We start from the raw sequence: 16,349 nt of genomic DNA, 5'->3' as shown, positions 1-16,349 counted from the left end.
GCAAAGAATAAAGATTCGGATTTGATCCATCTATTTTTTTTTGTGAGCCTCATCACTCATGTTGACATCACCCGAATACTATTCGGGTGATGTCAACATGAGTGATGAGGCTCACAAAAAAAAAAAAAGAATAGGCGCCGGCTAGACTAGTCTACGACACTATTCTTCGAAAATAAACGTTTTTTTTACAAAATGTATTTTAAATGTGAATTAAAAATTAATGTATTTAATATAATATTATAATTTAGTGCTGCTTTTTATTAAAATTATTATCGAAATTCGAAAAATAAATCTTTAAAATGAACGCAATAACAAGACACGTTAGGTGATGGAATGGAACGCGATATTTTAATGTCAATTTGACATTTGTCGCTTACGTGACGTTACGTGGAAGCAGATTGCAGAAAAACTATTTGGAGCAATTTGGAGATTGTGAGTTGTGACCAGTGAGAGGTTCTGTATTATTTTAATTAGCTAGTAGCTCAAATAGAAACGAACAAAATGGTCTCAAAACAATTAATTGTAATTTTCGCGGCGGTATTCAGTTGTGCGTATGCCCAATCATGCCAGAACCCAAAAGTTGAGGCTGCTTCTTTCACAAGCTTGGACGCCACAGTGGTCACTCAAATAGCGTATATCACTGAATTTACCCTACAATGCGATAATCCTCTTCAAGAAAACTATGCCCTCTACGCCGAGGTTGACGGTAAAGCGTTAACAGCAGCTCGCATCGGCGAAAACAAATACCAGGTAAGTCAATCATACTTCACTACAGACTTTCGGATCAATTTATAAATGAAAAGCTAAGATAATATGTTTAATTACATCTTTAAAATACTCACGAAAATTTTAAAATACCTTTTAAAAATAGCTGTTCAAGTACATTCAGGAGGGTCCATAAAAGGTTAATGTTATTGAAAATTTGTAGTACTTATGCCAATAATATTATGTTCTTTAAATAAAATGTTCCTTTATTACAGGTCTCATGGACTGAGGAGCCTGCCAAGGCCCGCTCTGGTGTGCATGAGGTCCGCATCTTGGATGAGGAAGGTTGGGCTTCCCTCCGCAGGGCCCGCCGCTCTGACCCTGCTGCTACTGTTGCCCCACTTTTGGCCATCCAGCTGCAACATCCAGGAAGTAAGATCTATTCTTATTCTCAAAAAAAAATCATTTCATAATACAGAAGTTCTATAGCAGAAACTAAATTTTGCTCTTGTTTATCACAAGACTAAAGAAAAAACTAAATTTGCTCTTGTTTATCACTAGAATGTTTTTTGTAAATTTTTTATTTGCTAAAAATGTTTTAGGACTTTAAGTATGCATATAATAATGAATTCAATAATGTGTAACATTTTTCAATTTGTTCACAGGTTACTCAGGACCGTGGGTTAACTCTGAAGTACTAGCGACAGTTCTCTCAATCCTCATTGCGTACACCGCCCTACTCAACAAAACTAAAATCCTAGCTTAAGTTATTAGATTTTATTATTAAATTTTTTTATTTATATGTTTATTCTCTTATTTGCAATACCTACAATGTTGAAAATTTAAGTGTCTAGTAAAAGAAGAGAAGGAACAGACATTTTTGTTAATATTAGTTTATTTCTAATTTTAAGTATAAACCTTTAAAATCTATACTAATATTATGAATGCGAAAGTATCTCTGTCTGTCTGTCTCGCTTTCACGCCAAAACTAATGAACCGATTGTAATGAAATTTTGTACACAGATAGTCTAAAGCCTGAGAAAGGACATAGGCTACTTTTAAACTGAAAAAAGGGGTTGTAACTACGAATAATAAAAACTAAGGAATCGTAACTCCCATACTATTACCGTTTTAAATTTGGTTCCTTTTGATCTGCCATGTAACGTCAGCCTAGTACCGCTCAAGGTCACCTAAATATTGCAATTGTTTGAAATGTGTACCTAAGGTACACTTTTTTGACAAGTATTGTGGAGCATGTTTTTTGACGGAGTTACTTTTCCTTAGTTTTTATTATTCGTAGGGTTGTAAGGGGGTGAAAATGCGTAAATTTGTTCAAATTAAGTTAGTTCCAAAAAACTCAACAGATGGCGTCAAGAGTCGCCTAGATCGCGCTATATCGGTTGCTCATATTATGTATTTCTATAAGAGGTGTTACCATGTTGAGCTGAATTTTTCGATTCTTTCGATTGTTATACACGTTATCAAATAACTCACCTACCAACATAGATATCAGAAATAACAGCAATATTATAAGTTTATGAATAACAGCATACCATAAACTATTTAGTGCTAAAGTTGTGTAATGCATAAAGCTAAATAAGCTTTAAAATTTGGTATAAAAAAGTTTACTTAATTAAAAAAATATATTATGTGCACACTACACGGCTGTTTTGGGTATTTTGATTTAAGGGGTACCAAGGTTTTAAAAAGCTTTTGACACCAATTTTGTTGACACCGCGCGCTCTATAAACTGAAGTCCACGCGGACGAAGTCGCGGGCAACAGCTAGTATACTATACTTTTGAACTACAATAGAGAGATTTTGTTAGCACTTAGGTCTATAATAAGTAGCCAAGTCTTAGCCATCTTCTTGGGATGGTTGAGAAGGCTTGTTTCAGTTCATACAGTTTTCACAAATTAAAAAAAAATGTAATACTATAATGACATTGACGGTAGTGACAGGTAGTGATAACATCTGTCAAAAGCCCGCTCTTCTCTTATCAATTCTGAGAAAATAGTAAATAAATTATTAATTCTGATAAATTAAAAGGAAAATTGTTTTTATATTATAAAAATGACTATTAAACCGTTTGAAAGGACACCAGAAAGTGACGATGATCCCGTAGAGTCCATGTTAAAAAAATCCGGTTGCCTTGAATTACATTACAAAGTTCAGGTAGGTTGTTTTACTAAACTAGAAAATATTTTTCATAAAATACACTAAATTACCTACTTTATAAATTATTAACCTAGAAATTCTATGACTTTGGGTTTTTAGAATTATTATGGTACATTATGGATTTATCCCAAATCCTAACTTAATGCGCCTAATGCCAGGCTAGCAACTTTATTTAATTTTCAGGAATGTATAGCCACTACAAGGGACTGGAGGAAATGCCAAAATGAGGTGAATGAATTTAGAACATGTGTTACGAAACACACACAAGATGAATTATTATCAAAATCTAAAACATAAAACCATGCAGGGATCTGGTAAAATATACTGTACAGTCAGAAACAGAGTGCATAGAAGTAAGAGGTGTTTGGTATATTTTTTATTTGTAAGATAATTTATGATTGATTAAATTTAGTTTTAGAGTTTTTGGCTTTCCATTCAAACCTTTTCAATACAAAGTATTATGTGTCAATGTAATATAAATATATTATGTATTCAAGAACTTTTTACTGTTATCTTGGTAATATTAATTCATTATAATAATAGGCTAATCAGGGTAAGTTCAGACACAGGGAAAGTCCGGATAATTTAACTTATCACTAAAATTAAAAAAGTTAGTGTTTTTTTTTTGCCTGGCGCTACAGGCCTATACGCCATACTGCACTTCAACAACAATCTGTAGTACTGTACTGTAACTGTAGTTTTATTTAGCGTAAATCCATCAATCCCCATTTGGCAGTCAGTTGCCACAGAACAATTGGAAATCTATTGTGTCTGCAATACTCATGATGGAGGTGTTAACTTGAATTATCCGGACCTACCTTATGTCCAAATATGGGGGGTGCGGTGACAGCGTAGACGAGTGTTAGGCAGAGTCAATAATTTAACACAATTCACTAAAACTTTTGTTTATTAAACAGTTAATTAGCGAATACAGTTCACACTAAACCACACACCATATTTTAAGAAGGAGAAAGATATAAGGATTATAGTCTATTAATTAATAACTAACGCGGTCCAAATATATTAAGATCGCGTAAGAAATAATTGTCGCGGCAAGGCAGCAAGCGACACGGGTTCAACGTACGAAGGTGAATTTCCGACTCAAGTGGCAAGGTGACCGAACGCGGCGTGCTGCGCTCGCACATCTAGCGATAAAAACTCGCTAGGTACTTAAGGGTGAGTGCAGCGCGGCGCGGCGGTCCTGTGACGTAACGTGTTTACTATGCAAACGAAGTTTATAAAATATTAATAATTTAAGTAATAGTTAATGTTAATATTTAGATTTAGTCTTTTTATTATTTTAATCTTATTTTAACGAATGAAATTTAGAACTTTTGTAAATATTTTATTTTTAATTATTGTGTGTATATATTTAAATTAATTTTATTAAATAAATATACTTATGTGTGCGTATAGGCATATAATATATTATGCCACACAAACTTACCCTGACTAACTATACTCCATCAGTAAACTATACAAAAATACAATAAACTCAAGTTATACTACAAGTTATACTTTTCTCAACAAGTGTGTATAAATGTAGGGCTTGTCTTGGGAGTCCTAAGTTGGGACTCGCAAACCTTTAAAATAGTGTACCCTTGAAAGAAAGTAACTTTTTTTTTTATGAAATAAGGGGGCAAACAAGCAAACGGGTCACCTGATGGAAAGCAACTTCCGTCGCCCATGGACACTCGCAGCATCAGTAGGGCTACAAGTGCCTTTTAAGAGGGAATAGGGTAATAGGGGAGGGTAGGGAAGGGAATAGGGGATGGTAGGGAAGGGAATAGGGTAGGGGATTGGCCCTCCGGTAAACTCACTCACTCTTTCACGCCGGTTTTCTGTGAGAACGTGGTATTTCTCCGGTCGAGCCGGCCCATTCGTGCTGAAGCATGGCTCTCCCACGTAAACTAGTGTAATTTTTCAAAGAATAAGCACCTGTAATGTGTATGTTAAAGGGCCCATTCATGGCAGGACTGGCATAGCTGCAGGCTAGGGTTGTTGAGGAAGTGATTATGAGGAAGAGGAGGAGGAAGAGGAATTTTCACGCGCAAATTTAGAGGATGCGGATGAGGAAGAGGATATTTTTTGAGGAAGAGGATGCGGATGAGGAAGCGGAAGAGGAAGCGGATGAGGAAGAGGATGATAGGAAATTATAAATACTAGCGGACCCAACCCAAAAGTCTTTGTTCTGTCTGTACATAACTAGGGACATACATTACACAAAAATTAATTCAAAGGGCATTTTCCAGTGGACCAAACTATGAATCTAAACCATTCTCAAAACACACGCAATAAAGAATCATCAAAATCGGTCCAGCAATTAAAGAGGAGTTCAGTAACTAGTACTTTCAAAATCGAAGATCAGACCGAATAATTCGTGTAGTTTTGAAAGTTGGTACAGTTGTTCCTAAAGGTGTCCAGATGATTATACTAAAAGTCCCCGAGGGTGGGACAAGAGCCGGCGGTGGGGGAGGGAGGGAAAGGTCTCTTTTTCAAGGTTTTTGCACCCTTAAAAATTGCAAAAAAATGAATGCCCCGTACCCCGCCAATCGACCGACCATAAAATTAATTTAAAAGATGTTTACGATAGCATAAAAACGTAGTGGTATAGACTCATTCTCCCTGAAGATATTAAAAAAGAATAAATTTAGATAGGATTAACTTTGAAGGAGAAATCACGGGAATACGTTACCTCGATTAACTGTACCTAGCATGGGCGTACCGAGGGGGGGGCAGCTGCCCCCCCTGTATCATGTTGACGTTCCTACTAAGTATATTATCTAGTACTTTTATCTATAAAAATTAAAAATTAAGAACGAATTTTTGCCATTTGTTTGCAATACAATATTTTTACAACTAAAAATTATTAATTTTTTATTCTTTACCTAGCTTATGAAAAATCTGATTTGCCCCCCCCCCTGGCCCAGAACCTGGGTGATTTGCCCCCCCCTGGCACCAGAACCTGGGTAATTTGCCCCCCCCCTGGCCCAGAACCTGGGTACGCCCATGGTACCTAGACAGATACAGTAAACCGGCGTAACGTAGTCCCCTGATTCCTCCTTCAAAATAGAGTCTATCTAATTTTATTTATTTTTTATTGTTTTCAGGAAGAGCCTTCCCCCCCTCCCCCACCGCCGGCTCTTGTCCCACCCTCGGGGACTTTTAGTATATTCACCTGGACACCTTTAGGAACAACTGTACCAACTTTCAAAACTACACGAATTATTCTGTCTGAATTCCTTAATTTTTCCAGGCTAAACATACACAACGCACACAAAAAAAAAGATGAGGAATGATACAATTATCTGGCTCTGGCGTGTGCGTTGCCATGATTGGATACGCGATGCGCATGCACAGTGAAATTCCTCATAAATTCCTCTTAAATTTTGAGGAAGCGATAGCGGAAGAGGATTTTTTTATTTTTACTTATGAGGATGCGGTAACGGTTGAGGAACCCAAAATATTGCGGAACTTCCTCATTATGAGGAAGCGGAAGAGGAATCCTCAGCAACCCTACTGCAGGCCTGCAACACCATTCACTATCCTACTAAGCCGGCGGACTGCAATGTAGAATAGTGAATGGGCCACTTAATAGAATCTACATGTATAACTAATCTGTGAATAGAATAGAGACACCATAATATATTCAATATTCATGGCAATATTTTTTGTTCTCATCAAGAACCAACAGCCACCACAAAATACCTCAAAACAATACCTTTAATACCATATTATAAAAGCAATTTTAACTTTTACCACATAATCTGATGATTTTTTTGGTTTTGGTCTTTTGGATGACCGTTTAAGGTTCGCGCTTACTTTGTCGGCGCGTGCCGGGGTGGGTCGGGGCGCAGCGCAGCGCAAAATGCGCTATTGCTGGGTCGGGTCGCATGACGCATCGTATTGACGGATTTTAACGCTCACTGTGTCGGGGCGTGCCGGGGCGGGTCGGCGCGCAATGCATTGACGGATTTTGAGCCGAGGCTTGCCAGGCCGCATCGCATCACATCCGCGCGCCGCTTGCTATAGCACACTGTTGCCGGGGCGCAGCGGGTCTTGTCGGGCCGTCTCGCATTGACGGAAATCCGCCGAGCAAAAATCCGCGCCGATGCACCCCGGCACGCTGAGCCCCGGCACGGCCCGTCTCAGTGTGCTCACTCCTTTAAGGTACGCGCACAGTTTGTCGGCGCGTGCCGGGGCGGATCGGGGCTCAGCGCAGCGCAAAATGCTTAATGCGCTATAGCACACTATTGCCGGGCCGGGCTGCATCGCATTGACGGATTAGTACTTTGGATAGCTCCAGTGTGACCACTCTTAAATCACTCGTGACTCGATATATCGAAAACGTTGCTATATTCTACTAAAATCTACTAGACCGTGTTTTAGCTTCTACCGAAAATCTAGCTTTATTAATCAATGTATTTTACGTGGTTGAAACTAAAATAAAACTAAAATGTTTATATGGACTGTCTTCATTATGCATTTTAATTTTTTATATGTCGATCTTCTATTAAAATTTACAAAAAATTTTGGGCTACTAAATCGTCATTCATTTGACCTCAAATCTACCAAAAAGTGGAAATCTATGTGAAGTGTGGTCACACACCGTTGCCGGGGCGCAGCGGGTTTGTCGGACCTTGCTGGGCCTTGTCGCATTGACGGAAATCCGCTGCGCCCCGACACAGTGTGCGATATGCGCATCCGCTTCCATACAAATTGTATGGAGGCGGATTTTTGCGATGAGCCCCGGCACGGCCCGTCTCAATGGGGTCACTCCTTTAAGGTAGCCATAAAGTCGGCACTAGATATATGCGAACACGTTGGCCGGCGCGCTGGCCCAATGTGTAGAATGGGCGAAATACCTACCGCCAACGCGCGAACGCTCGTTCTGCACATTGGGCCAGCGCACCGGCCAACGCGTTCGCCTATATGTAGTGCCAACTTTATGGCTACCACAAACGGTCATCCAAAAGACCAAAACCAAAAAATTTTCATTGGCGCTCGCCTTGTGGGTCAAGTGTGCCCATTTAAACTTTGATGCTTTAAAATCTCAAATATTATTAGGACAATGAAACAAGAGTGTGTTAATTTGTAAGACTGTGTTTAAGTTGGTTACAAATAACCAACTTAAACACAACAATAGCATTAAAAATTACAAAATATCGTAAATATTTGAGCAAAAATCTTCATATAACTGTTAATCCAAAATGGCGCGCGCGCAGCCGTTGGGACACGAACGCTTCGTGGGGCGTCCTGTGGGTTATTGAAGAGGTCGGTTGGCGGTTGGAGATATTTACAATGCGCACGCTTACACGCTGCGCACACTTGACCCACATGACCATAGTGCCGAACACGTGCCGAAATTTTTTTTTTATTATGAGATTTATGACACTGACAGTTAGTATCTGACATAAGTAAGAAGAAGGTGGGAAAAAAGCGCGGGAAACTTCGGAGTAGGCGGGAGTGTTTTCTCGGAAATTTTTTTGCAAAATTATTAAAAATAGGATAAGGAGGGTTAAAGTTGTAAATTATTAAGTATTTTTATTATTTATTACTTGTATAAATAAATTAAGTGTAGTTAGCTGTATATAATTGGTAAGTTTTTTTTTCTTGTATATATTAGTAGGTCCTGTTGTATAAATTGTAAAAATTAATCTATTTTGGGTGGTTCAATGAATGAGCCGCCCGACCCTACGTCGGGGCCGGGCCCGGGGCCCGGTCCTGATGTAGGCCTGAATGTAACTATTACGACGGATATGGACTATGAACATGATATGAGTGGGAGCCGCAAACGGCCGAAAACAACTTTCAAACAAGACTTTTTAACAGATAATATAGTATCGAATACGCCAACAAAACTATCAGAATCTATTGATTCGCAAATTATTAAACCTCGTATGTACACTAATACTGATAGTTACCCATATGTTGTACACGTTCAAAGGATAACAACATCTTTACAGGATGGTACCACTCTGCACCCCCTTATTTTAGGCAAATTTTTTAAAACGAATAATGTAAGTAATATAGTACCAGGTAGTATTAAGAAAATAGGTAGGAACCGATGTACAGTAGCTTTTAAGTCATACATAGATGCCAATAATTTTGTTACTAATAAAAATTTAGAGTCTTTTAAGTTAAAGGCATTTATTCCTAATTTTAATGTAACCAGAATGGGTGTAGTTAAAAATATTCCAACAGAATGGACTGATACTGAAATATTAGAAAATTTAGAAACACCAGTAGGTTTTGGCAAAGTATTAAAAATTAGGAGGATTAATTATAAGGTCAAAGTAGAAAACATTGTCGAATGGAAACCTTCTCGTTCTGTGGTTGTTACTTTTGATGGACAAATCTTGCCTCCTAAAGTTTATATTTGCTACAATTCATTACCTGTAGATTTGTATATATATCCGACTATTCAGTGCTACAATTGTTGTAGATTTGGCCATACAAAGACAATTTGTCGTTCAACGCCACGTTGTTTCAAATGTGGTCAAGAGCATTCAGCAGATTCATGCGTGAGTGAATCAGAAAATTGTATAAATTGTTTAGGTAATCATTATGCTACGAATAAAAACTGTCCCGAGTTTTCTAGACAGAAAGCAATAAAAACTTGTATGGCTGAAAAAAATATATCTTATGGTGAGGCTAATAAATTGCAGCCTCCTATTTTGACCGGCAGAAGGTCTTATGGTGATGTTTTGACATCCAATGGACAATTCTCTGATTCTTTTATGACATCTCAGGATAATAATGTTCGATCTTATAAAAAAACTTTTTATTCAAAGCGTACTCCACAAATTCCAACTGGTAAGGGGTATGACAAAAATTTTCATAACAGTGTTATCAGAGAATATCAAATTCCATCATCTAAAAACGGCTGTGCATATGTTGACTCTGAAACAAAAAAGGAATTATCAGACAAAAAGATTGACACAAACACAATTTTAAACGTATTATCTGCTCTTGTTAGTGCTTTGCAACAAAATAATACACTTAAACCGTCCAACGTTGCTTCTTTAAACAATTTGATTAACTCTTTTGATAACAACATCATCAATGGATTCCAACATAATGCAATGGAATTGTAGAAGTATACTTACTAAAAAAACTGATTTGATTTACTTAATAAATAAATATAACCCAATAGTTATTGCCCTTTCTGAAACTTGGTTACGACCATATTTTGCGTTTCGTATTCCAGGTTATTATTGTGTACGAGATGACAGACCTGACGGATATGGTGGGGCTGCCATGTTGATAAAAAATACCATACCTTTTAAAGTATTGACATTGCCACATGTAAATAGTACTAATTTCAATAGAGTCGGTGTACAGTTACTAAATCCTAATATGTATATTTTCTCATTGTATATAGCACAAAATTCTTCTTCCACATTTTTAGATGTAAATAATTTGCTTAATTCTTTTTCTGGCCCAAAGTTAGTAATGGGCGACTTTAATGCTCATCATCAGTGTTGGGGAAGCGATGTGTCCAATAGGGATGGTGAGGATTTATTAGATATCATAGATAAATTTAATTTATGTGTACTTAATACGGGGGATCCCACACGGGTCGTGAACATTAATGAAAATAAAAGTGCAGTTGATGTTTCCATATGTTCTCCTTCATTAGCACCGAATATATCTTGGAAAACTTTGTCTTCTTCATATGGTAGTGATCACTACCCTATACGTTTATCTTTGGCTTATAAAAGTAATAGTATAAATAATAAAAGAATAAGAAATAGATTTAAATTGGATAAGGTTGATTGGAGTAATTTTAAAAATGAAATAGATTGTGAAGTTAAGAATCTTCCTGAAATTCGAGTAGGAAACGAAGTAACTGCTTCTGAATTGCTAGCTAAGACAATTATTGAAGTTGCTGATAAGCATTTCCCTACAAAAAAAGCAATGGGAACCAAAGTTCCATTCCCTCCGTGGTGGGACTCGGAATGTTCGGAAGCAGTTAAAGAAAGAAAAATCATTGAGAAGGAATATGCTAATAATATGTCTAATGAAAATTTTGATAAATTAACACAAATTAATAAAGCCACTCGAATTTTTTTAAAACAAAAGAAGCAACAGGGTTGGAAAAATTTCTGTTCATCTCTATCCCCATCCACATGTCCATCAGAAGTGTGGAAAAGTATAAAACGATTTAGATCTGTATTCAAAGAACAGACCATGGTACTTCCTAAAGACTTTTTAAGTAATTACGTTGATCTATTAGCCCCATCTTCAGTAGCAGAATATTTTCCGATCCCTTCTCCATCCTGTTACATTAGAGAACATTCGTATTCTGCATTAGATTCTCCATTTACAATGGTTGAGCTCAAAGGTGTTTTATCAAGTGTAAATGATTCTACTCCAGGCATGGATGGTATTCCGTATTCTTTTTTGGCTAACTTAGGGGATAAAGCATTAGGGTACTACTTAAATCTTATTAATACGGTCATGATTTCTGGAAACATTCCTGGCTCTTGGAAATCTCAGGAAGTAATTCCAATATTAAAACCTAATAAACCCGCAGACAAAATTACTTCATATAGACCAATAGCACTATCATCAGTGTTAATTAAAGTTGCTGAAAACCTAATTAAAAATAGATTAGAATGGTTCCTTGAGCATCATAAATTATTGTCAAACAGTCAGTTCGGTTTTAGAAAAGGTAAATCCACCATGGACAATTTAAGTATATTTACTACAGATATTCGATTAGCTTTTATAAATAAACAATACGTTGTAGCTGCCTTTTTAGATATTAAGTCTGCCTATGATAATGTTATTATTTCAATTCTAGAGAAAAAAATGTACAAATTAAATATTCCTCCCATCCTTATTACGTTCATAATTAATTTAATTAAAGAAAGATTAATTTCTGTATTTTTTAACGATATTGAATGTCTTATTCGTACCATATTTAAAGGACTGCCACAGGGTTCGGTTTTAAGTCCTGTTCTTTATAATATTTACACGTATGATTTGGCTTCGGTAATTGCGAAATTTGTGAAAAAATTACAATACGCAGATGATTTAACTATTTACGCTATCAGTGCAGACGTTCATGCCGCTTGCAATTCATTAAACCAAAGTCTTGTTGCCCTTAAACAGTGGCTTTTTGATAATGGACTAGATTTAACTGTGGAGAAAAGTAGTGTAGTAGTATTTACCAAAAAGCTTTCTATTCCAAAAGTAAACATCTCCTATGATAATAAATCAATTCCGGTTAAAACAAGTGCAAAATTCCTAGGTGTTCATCTTGATAATAAATTAAATGGTAACTCACATATTGATTATGTGATTTCTAAATGTGAACGTAATTTGAATATGTTAAGATGTCTTGCGGGAGTTTGGTGGGGAGCTCATCCGTTCTGTTTAAAACTCATTTATAATGCTGTTATTAGAAGTGTCTTAGACTACGGTATATTTTTATTAGTAGGTGATAATTTGTGTGTAATGAAGAAATTAGATAAAACTCAATCTAAAGCTCTCCGAATAATAGGTGGAGCTATGAAGTCAAGTCCCATTAATGCCTTACAGGTGGAATGCACTGAGCCACCTTTGAGTCTAAGGAGACAATATTTAAGTGACAGATTTGTTTTTCGTTTAAAACAGTACAAATTCCATCCTTTATTAGAAAAACTAGCTCAACTGAATACTGTTTTAGAGTCACATCCCTTTTATAAAAGGTCTCTGCCATGTCTTATTGTAAGTTATCGTAAACTTCTTTCAATATCTGCTCCTATTTATCAATCTGATGTACTACCTTTGTTCTCTTATAATTTTGAAAGTCTGTTGATTGAACCGGATGTAAAATATAATTTAGGTGTAATTAAAGATAATAATAGAGATAATTTTATAAACACCCAATATAGTAATTGGCATCATATTTATACCGATGCTTCTAAGTTACAAGAAACAGGAAATGTAGGAGTTGGTGTTTATCACAGTCAATATAAAATACATCAAAAAGTTAAAATGCCTGTAGAAAGTTCAGTATATTCCGGGGAATGTTTAGCCATATTCAAAGCTTTAGAATACGTATTAATGTTTAAATTAACACAAACCATTATCTTTTCAGACTCAAAAAGTGTATTACAGGGTATTGAAAAATTTCCATTTCGCAGTAAACCCTATCACCATATTATTTTTGATATCAGATATAAACTTTATAAATGCATTGAGAAAGGATATACAGTGTCATTTTCTTGGGTTCCTAGCCACTCAGGAATTTTAGGCAATGAAAAAGCAGATGAAATAGCTAAGGATGCAGTACAGAGTGGCGACATGTATCCATTTCAAATTTATCCCAGTGACCTTTTGAGTTTACCGGCAATTGATTTATATAGAGAATGGAATAAATATTGGGAATTTACTGGACAACATAAGGGTAACCGGATGTACAATCTGCAGCCTCTAGTACCAAAAAAGTCTTGGTTTAATAGAATCAATAGTTCAAAACGAGTGATTTCATCTATAATCAGAATGCGATTAGGACACGCGTGTATTCCTAGCCATCTAAATAGAATTGGCGTATTCAATAATGATATGTGTGATTGTGGGGAGGACACGGGAACTTTAGATCACATATTTTTCTCGTGTCCTTTGCTTGATCATACATCGTTTTTATCCTCTTTACACTCCCTTCATGTTCCTCTTCCTACTAGTATGATGTGTATATTAAGTGACCCTATTAAATATTTAAGTATTTTATCTGAATTTATATTAAGTAATAATTTAAGTTTATAAAATATGTAATCACTGATGTTTCGTATTTTATTATTTTTATTATAATTAAAAGTATATTTTATTTGTATACCAAAATTTTCCTGATCCTATCCAAAATTTCGTCCCTGCTATCCCTTCCTTTACCGCGTCATAAGTTTCCCAACCTTTAACACTCGACACTGGCAATAGTTTTATGCTAGTCGCCATATAAAAAAAAAAAAAAAAAAAAAAAGAAGAAGGTGAAGATCTGTTTACAAAATACGAATTTAGGTTAATTTTTAAAGTTTTGAATATAAAATCAAAATGTTCAAGAGAATTAAATATAACTCATGTTATTTCATGTACACAAAATACTCTACACGAGTAGAAATAGACGCAAGCCTACGTGACAGTTTCGAGTCGCAAGAATATAAACCGAGGAGGCATCCTGGCAGAACCACAGTAAAGACAGCCACAATCCCTGAACAGATTCAAAACGCTATAAAGATAATACTACACGACACCGGAGCCAAGTCATTACATCAGGAGAGTCTTAAGCTCAGGAATTACATACAATCCCGACAACTACCGCCCGAGGAGGGCGAAATCGAGGAGAAAGCTGCCAAAATTCACAACTCTGTGTCGAGGAGGTATTTCTCCAAAATCAAGACGGAGTTGACTCAAGAAGAACTCGAGACCCACAACAAACAGGTACAAAGCTCAGTATTCAACATTTTAAAGAAAAATGTGTACAGATGGGGCAACATCATGTACGACCAGCCCACCAGTCTGCAGTATCTGATGGTTCGAGCCGCGCCCGAGTACGCAGTCCTCCTGAGAATACTCGACGAAATCAAAAGGAGGCTACCCGACTATAAGCCGAGAAGTTTCTTCGACTTCGGCTCCGGCATTGGAACGGGAACTTGGGCCGTAAATAGTATGTGGCCAAAGGAGATTTACGAGTATTTTACAGTGGACACTTCCACGCATATGAATGACCTGGCTCGGCTGATACTGTGTCAGGGGAGAGACAATGTTGAGATGCCATTCAAAGCATACTTTCAGAGACAGTTCCTTCCGGCCTCAGCGGATATAACATACAGCATTGTTTTATCTGCTTTCACATTATTTGAAATGCCTAATATGAAAAGCAGGCTAGAAACTATACAAAAGCTTTGGAACAAAACAGAAGACTTTTTAATCATAGTAGAGGAGGGAAGTAATGCCGGGTTCCAAATAGTCAATGAGGCGAGAGAATTCGTCATCAATTCTGAACAAGGAGATAAAGGTTATGCGTTTGCTCCGTGTCCAAATGATGCAGTGTGTCCTCGTTACCTCGAGCATAAAACACCCTGCAATTTTCTGATGAAGTTTGAGACCTTAAATTTTCCTTCTAAAACAGAGGTGCAGGCTAATTTATTTTCGTATGTCATTTTAAGGAAAGGTGACCGACCAACAGATGATCCACAGTGGCCCAGAATAGTACGAGCACCGATTGTTAGGTCGGGCCACACAATATGTAGACTGTGCACAGCTCAGGGGGAGTTGAAGGAAATTATATTCTCGAAAGGAAAACACGATCAGACCACGTACCGGTGCGCTCGCTCTAGCAATTGGGGAGACTTGTTACCAGTTAAATAAAATTCTATCCTTATAATGTTCTCTTTTATTTAATTTCATTCAAGAGTACAACATTTATGGGATATCTCTAGACTCTAGAGATATCCCATAAATGTTGCTGCGCACAAGTTCAAGATCGACAATACGCGCATGTGTACAAGATCTACCAAAAACATACAACAGCTACCAATAACGTGTTACTGATTGCAATCCATCAATACTGTTCGTATTGGTGGATTGCAATCAGTGACACTATCTATCAGTCTATGTCTCCCCCGCATCCATCCCACTTAGTACTCCTCTCCCTCGCCAAAGAGACCTACAATCACTGTGCCTTCCCCTGCTATTTTATCTGAGCGATCTTTTTATGCTGGGTCTATACCTTCTGGTACTTTTTTGTCGCTGCATACAGCTGAGCTCAATGACTGATAATGTCAAGATTAACAATACTTCGCCATGATCTAAATTACGTAATTACTTATCAGTTATCATCCAATTAACTTGCGATAAAAAATTATGGTAAAAAATACACTTTAGTATAAAACCGACGTGACGCGACGAGAAGAGGACTTTGATGCAGAATAGGCAAGACATGGACAAGACCCAAAATGGTCTATATTTAATATCAGCGTACTGAATAATTTTCCTTTGCCGTTGCCCGTTTCGAAACCGATCTTAGATTGGTACTTGGTACTACTAATATAATGTATATTCTGTGTCAGAATCGTATCGATCCTGAAACTCTAATCTCTAACCGAGTTTTGTTACACCTTTGTTACCAGAACAACGGACGTAGACGTATTTGTTTTCAGCGTGTTTTCTTATTGTTAAAACATTGCAACTGTAGTATAAACATTCAGTTTAACAATAAATAATGGTATTTATTGTAAAAGGAACTACATACCTATATAAGTAATATTATACAATCTCAAATATCTACGTAGAAACGGTGTTATTGAAGTAAATCAATGTTAGCAAAATCTCGTGTCCTACTTGCATTACTTATATAACGGTAAAACCATGATGGTGACTGTACGCATCTGTACGTGTACACTACGTCATAATATTATTATTATTGCATAGTTATTTACAAAGCTAGATCTCAATTCTCATACCAGTCGCTCGCGAGA

At 36.7% G+C, this 16,349-nt stretch overlaps 3 protein-coding genes and 1 long non-coding RNA gene across 4 annotated transcripts; 3 read left to right on the top strand and 1 right to left on the bottom strand.

Annotated features, from left to right (window-relative positions):
• Positions 1 to 375: 375 nt before the first annotated feature.
• LOC121725683 (translocon-associated protein subunit delta) lies at positions 376 to 1,508 on the top strand. Its single transcript, XM_042112739.1, has 3 exons — positions 376 to 750; positions 981 to 1,137; positions 1,371 to 1,508. The coding sequence occupies exons 1-3, from the start codon at positions 502 to 504 to the stop codon at positions 1,469 to 1,471; spliced, it is 507 nt and encodes a 168-aa protein (XP_041968673.1). The 5' UTR covers positions 376 to 501; the 3' UTR covers positions 1,472 to 1,508.
• Positions 1,509 to 2,683: 1,175 nt separating this feature from the next.
• Positions 2,684 to 3,296, top strand: LOC121725685 (cytochrome c oxidase assembly factor 4 homolog, mitochondrial). Its single transcript, XM_042112741.1, has 2 exons — positions 2,684 to 2,880; positions 3,067 to 3,296. The coding sequence occupies exons 1-2, from the start codon at positions 2,779 to 2,781 to the stop codon at positions 3,178 to 3,180; spliced, it is 216 nt and encodes a 71-aa protein (XP_041968675.1). The 5' UTR covers positions 2,684 to 2,778; the 3' UTR covers positions 3,181 to 3,296.
• Positions 3,297 to 9,645: 6,349 nt separating this feature from the next.
• On the bottom strand, positions 9,646 to 10,172 carry LOC121725686. The gene is made up of 2 exons (XR_006035420.1): positions 9,993 to 10,172; positions 9,646 to 9,786 (listed from the first exon to the last, which is right to left on the bottom strand). It is a non-coding gene; the product is annotated as an uncharacterized LOC121725686 (long non-coding RNA).
• Positions 10,173 to 13,856: 3,684 nt separating this feature from the next.
• On the top strand, positions 13,857 to 15,250 carry LOC121725678 (methyltransferase-like protein 17, mitochondrial). The gene has a single exon (XM_042112730.1). It carries the CDS (start codon positions 13,924 to 13,926, stop codon positions 15,238 to 15,240), a length of 1,317 nt encoding a protein of 438 aa, XP_041968664.1. The 5' UTR covers positions 13,857 to 13,923; the 3' UTR covers positions 15,241 to 15,250.
• Positions 15,251 to 16,349: the final 1,099 nt, after the last annotated feature.

This window comes from Aricia agestis, chromosome 3 (genome assembly GCF_905147365.1).
Source record: "Aricia agestis chromosome 3, ilAriAges1.1, whole genome shotgun sequence".
Lineage (NCBI taxonomy): Eukaryota > Metazoa > Arthropoda > Insecta > Lepidoptera > Lycaenidae > Aricia > Aricia agestis.
The sequence above is the reverse complement of the archived record's forward strand: the minus strand, read 5'-3'. Positions and strand labels throughout refer to the sequence as shown.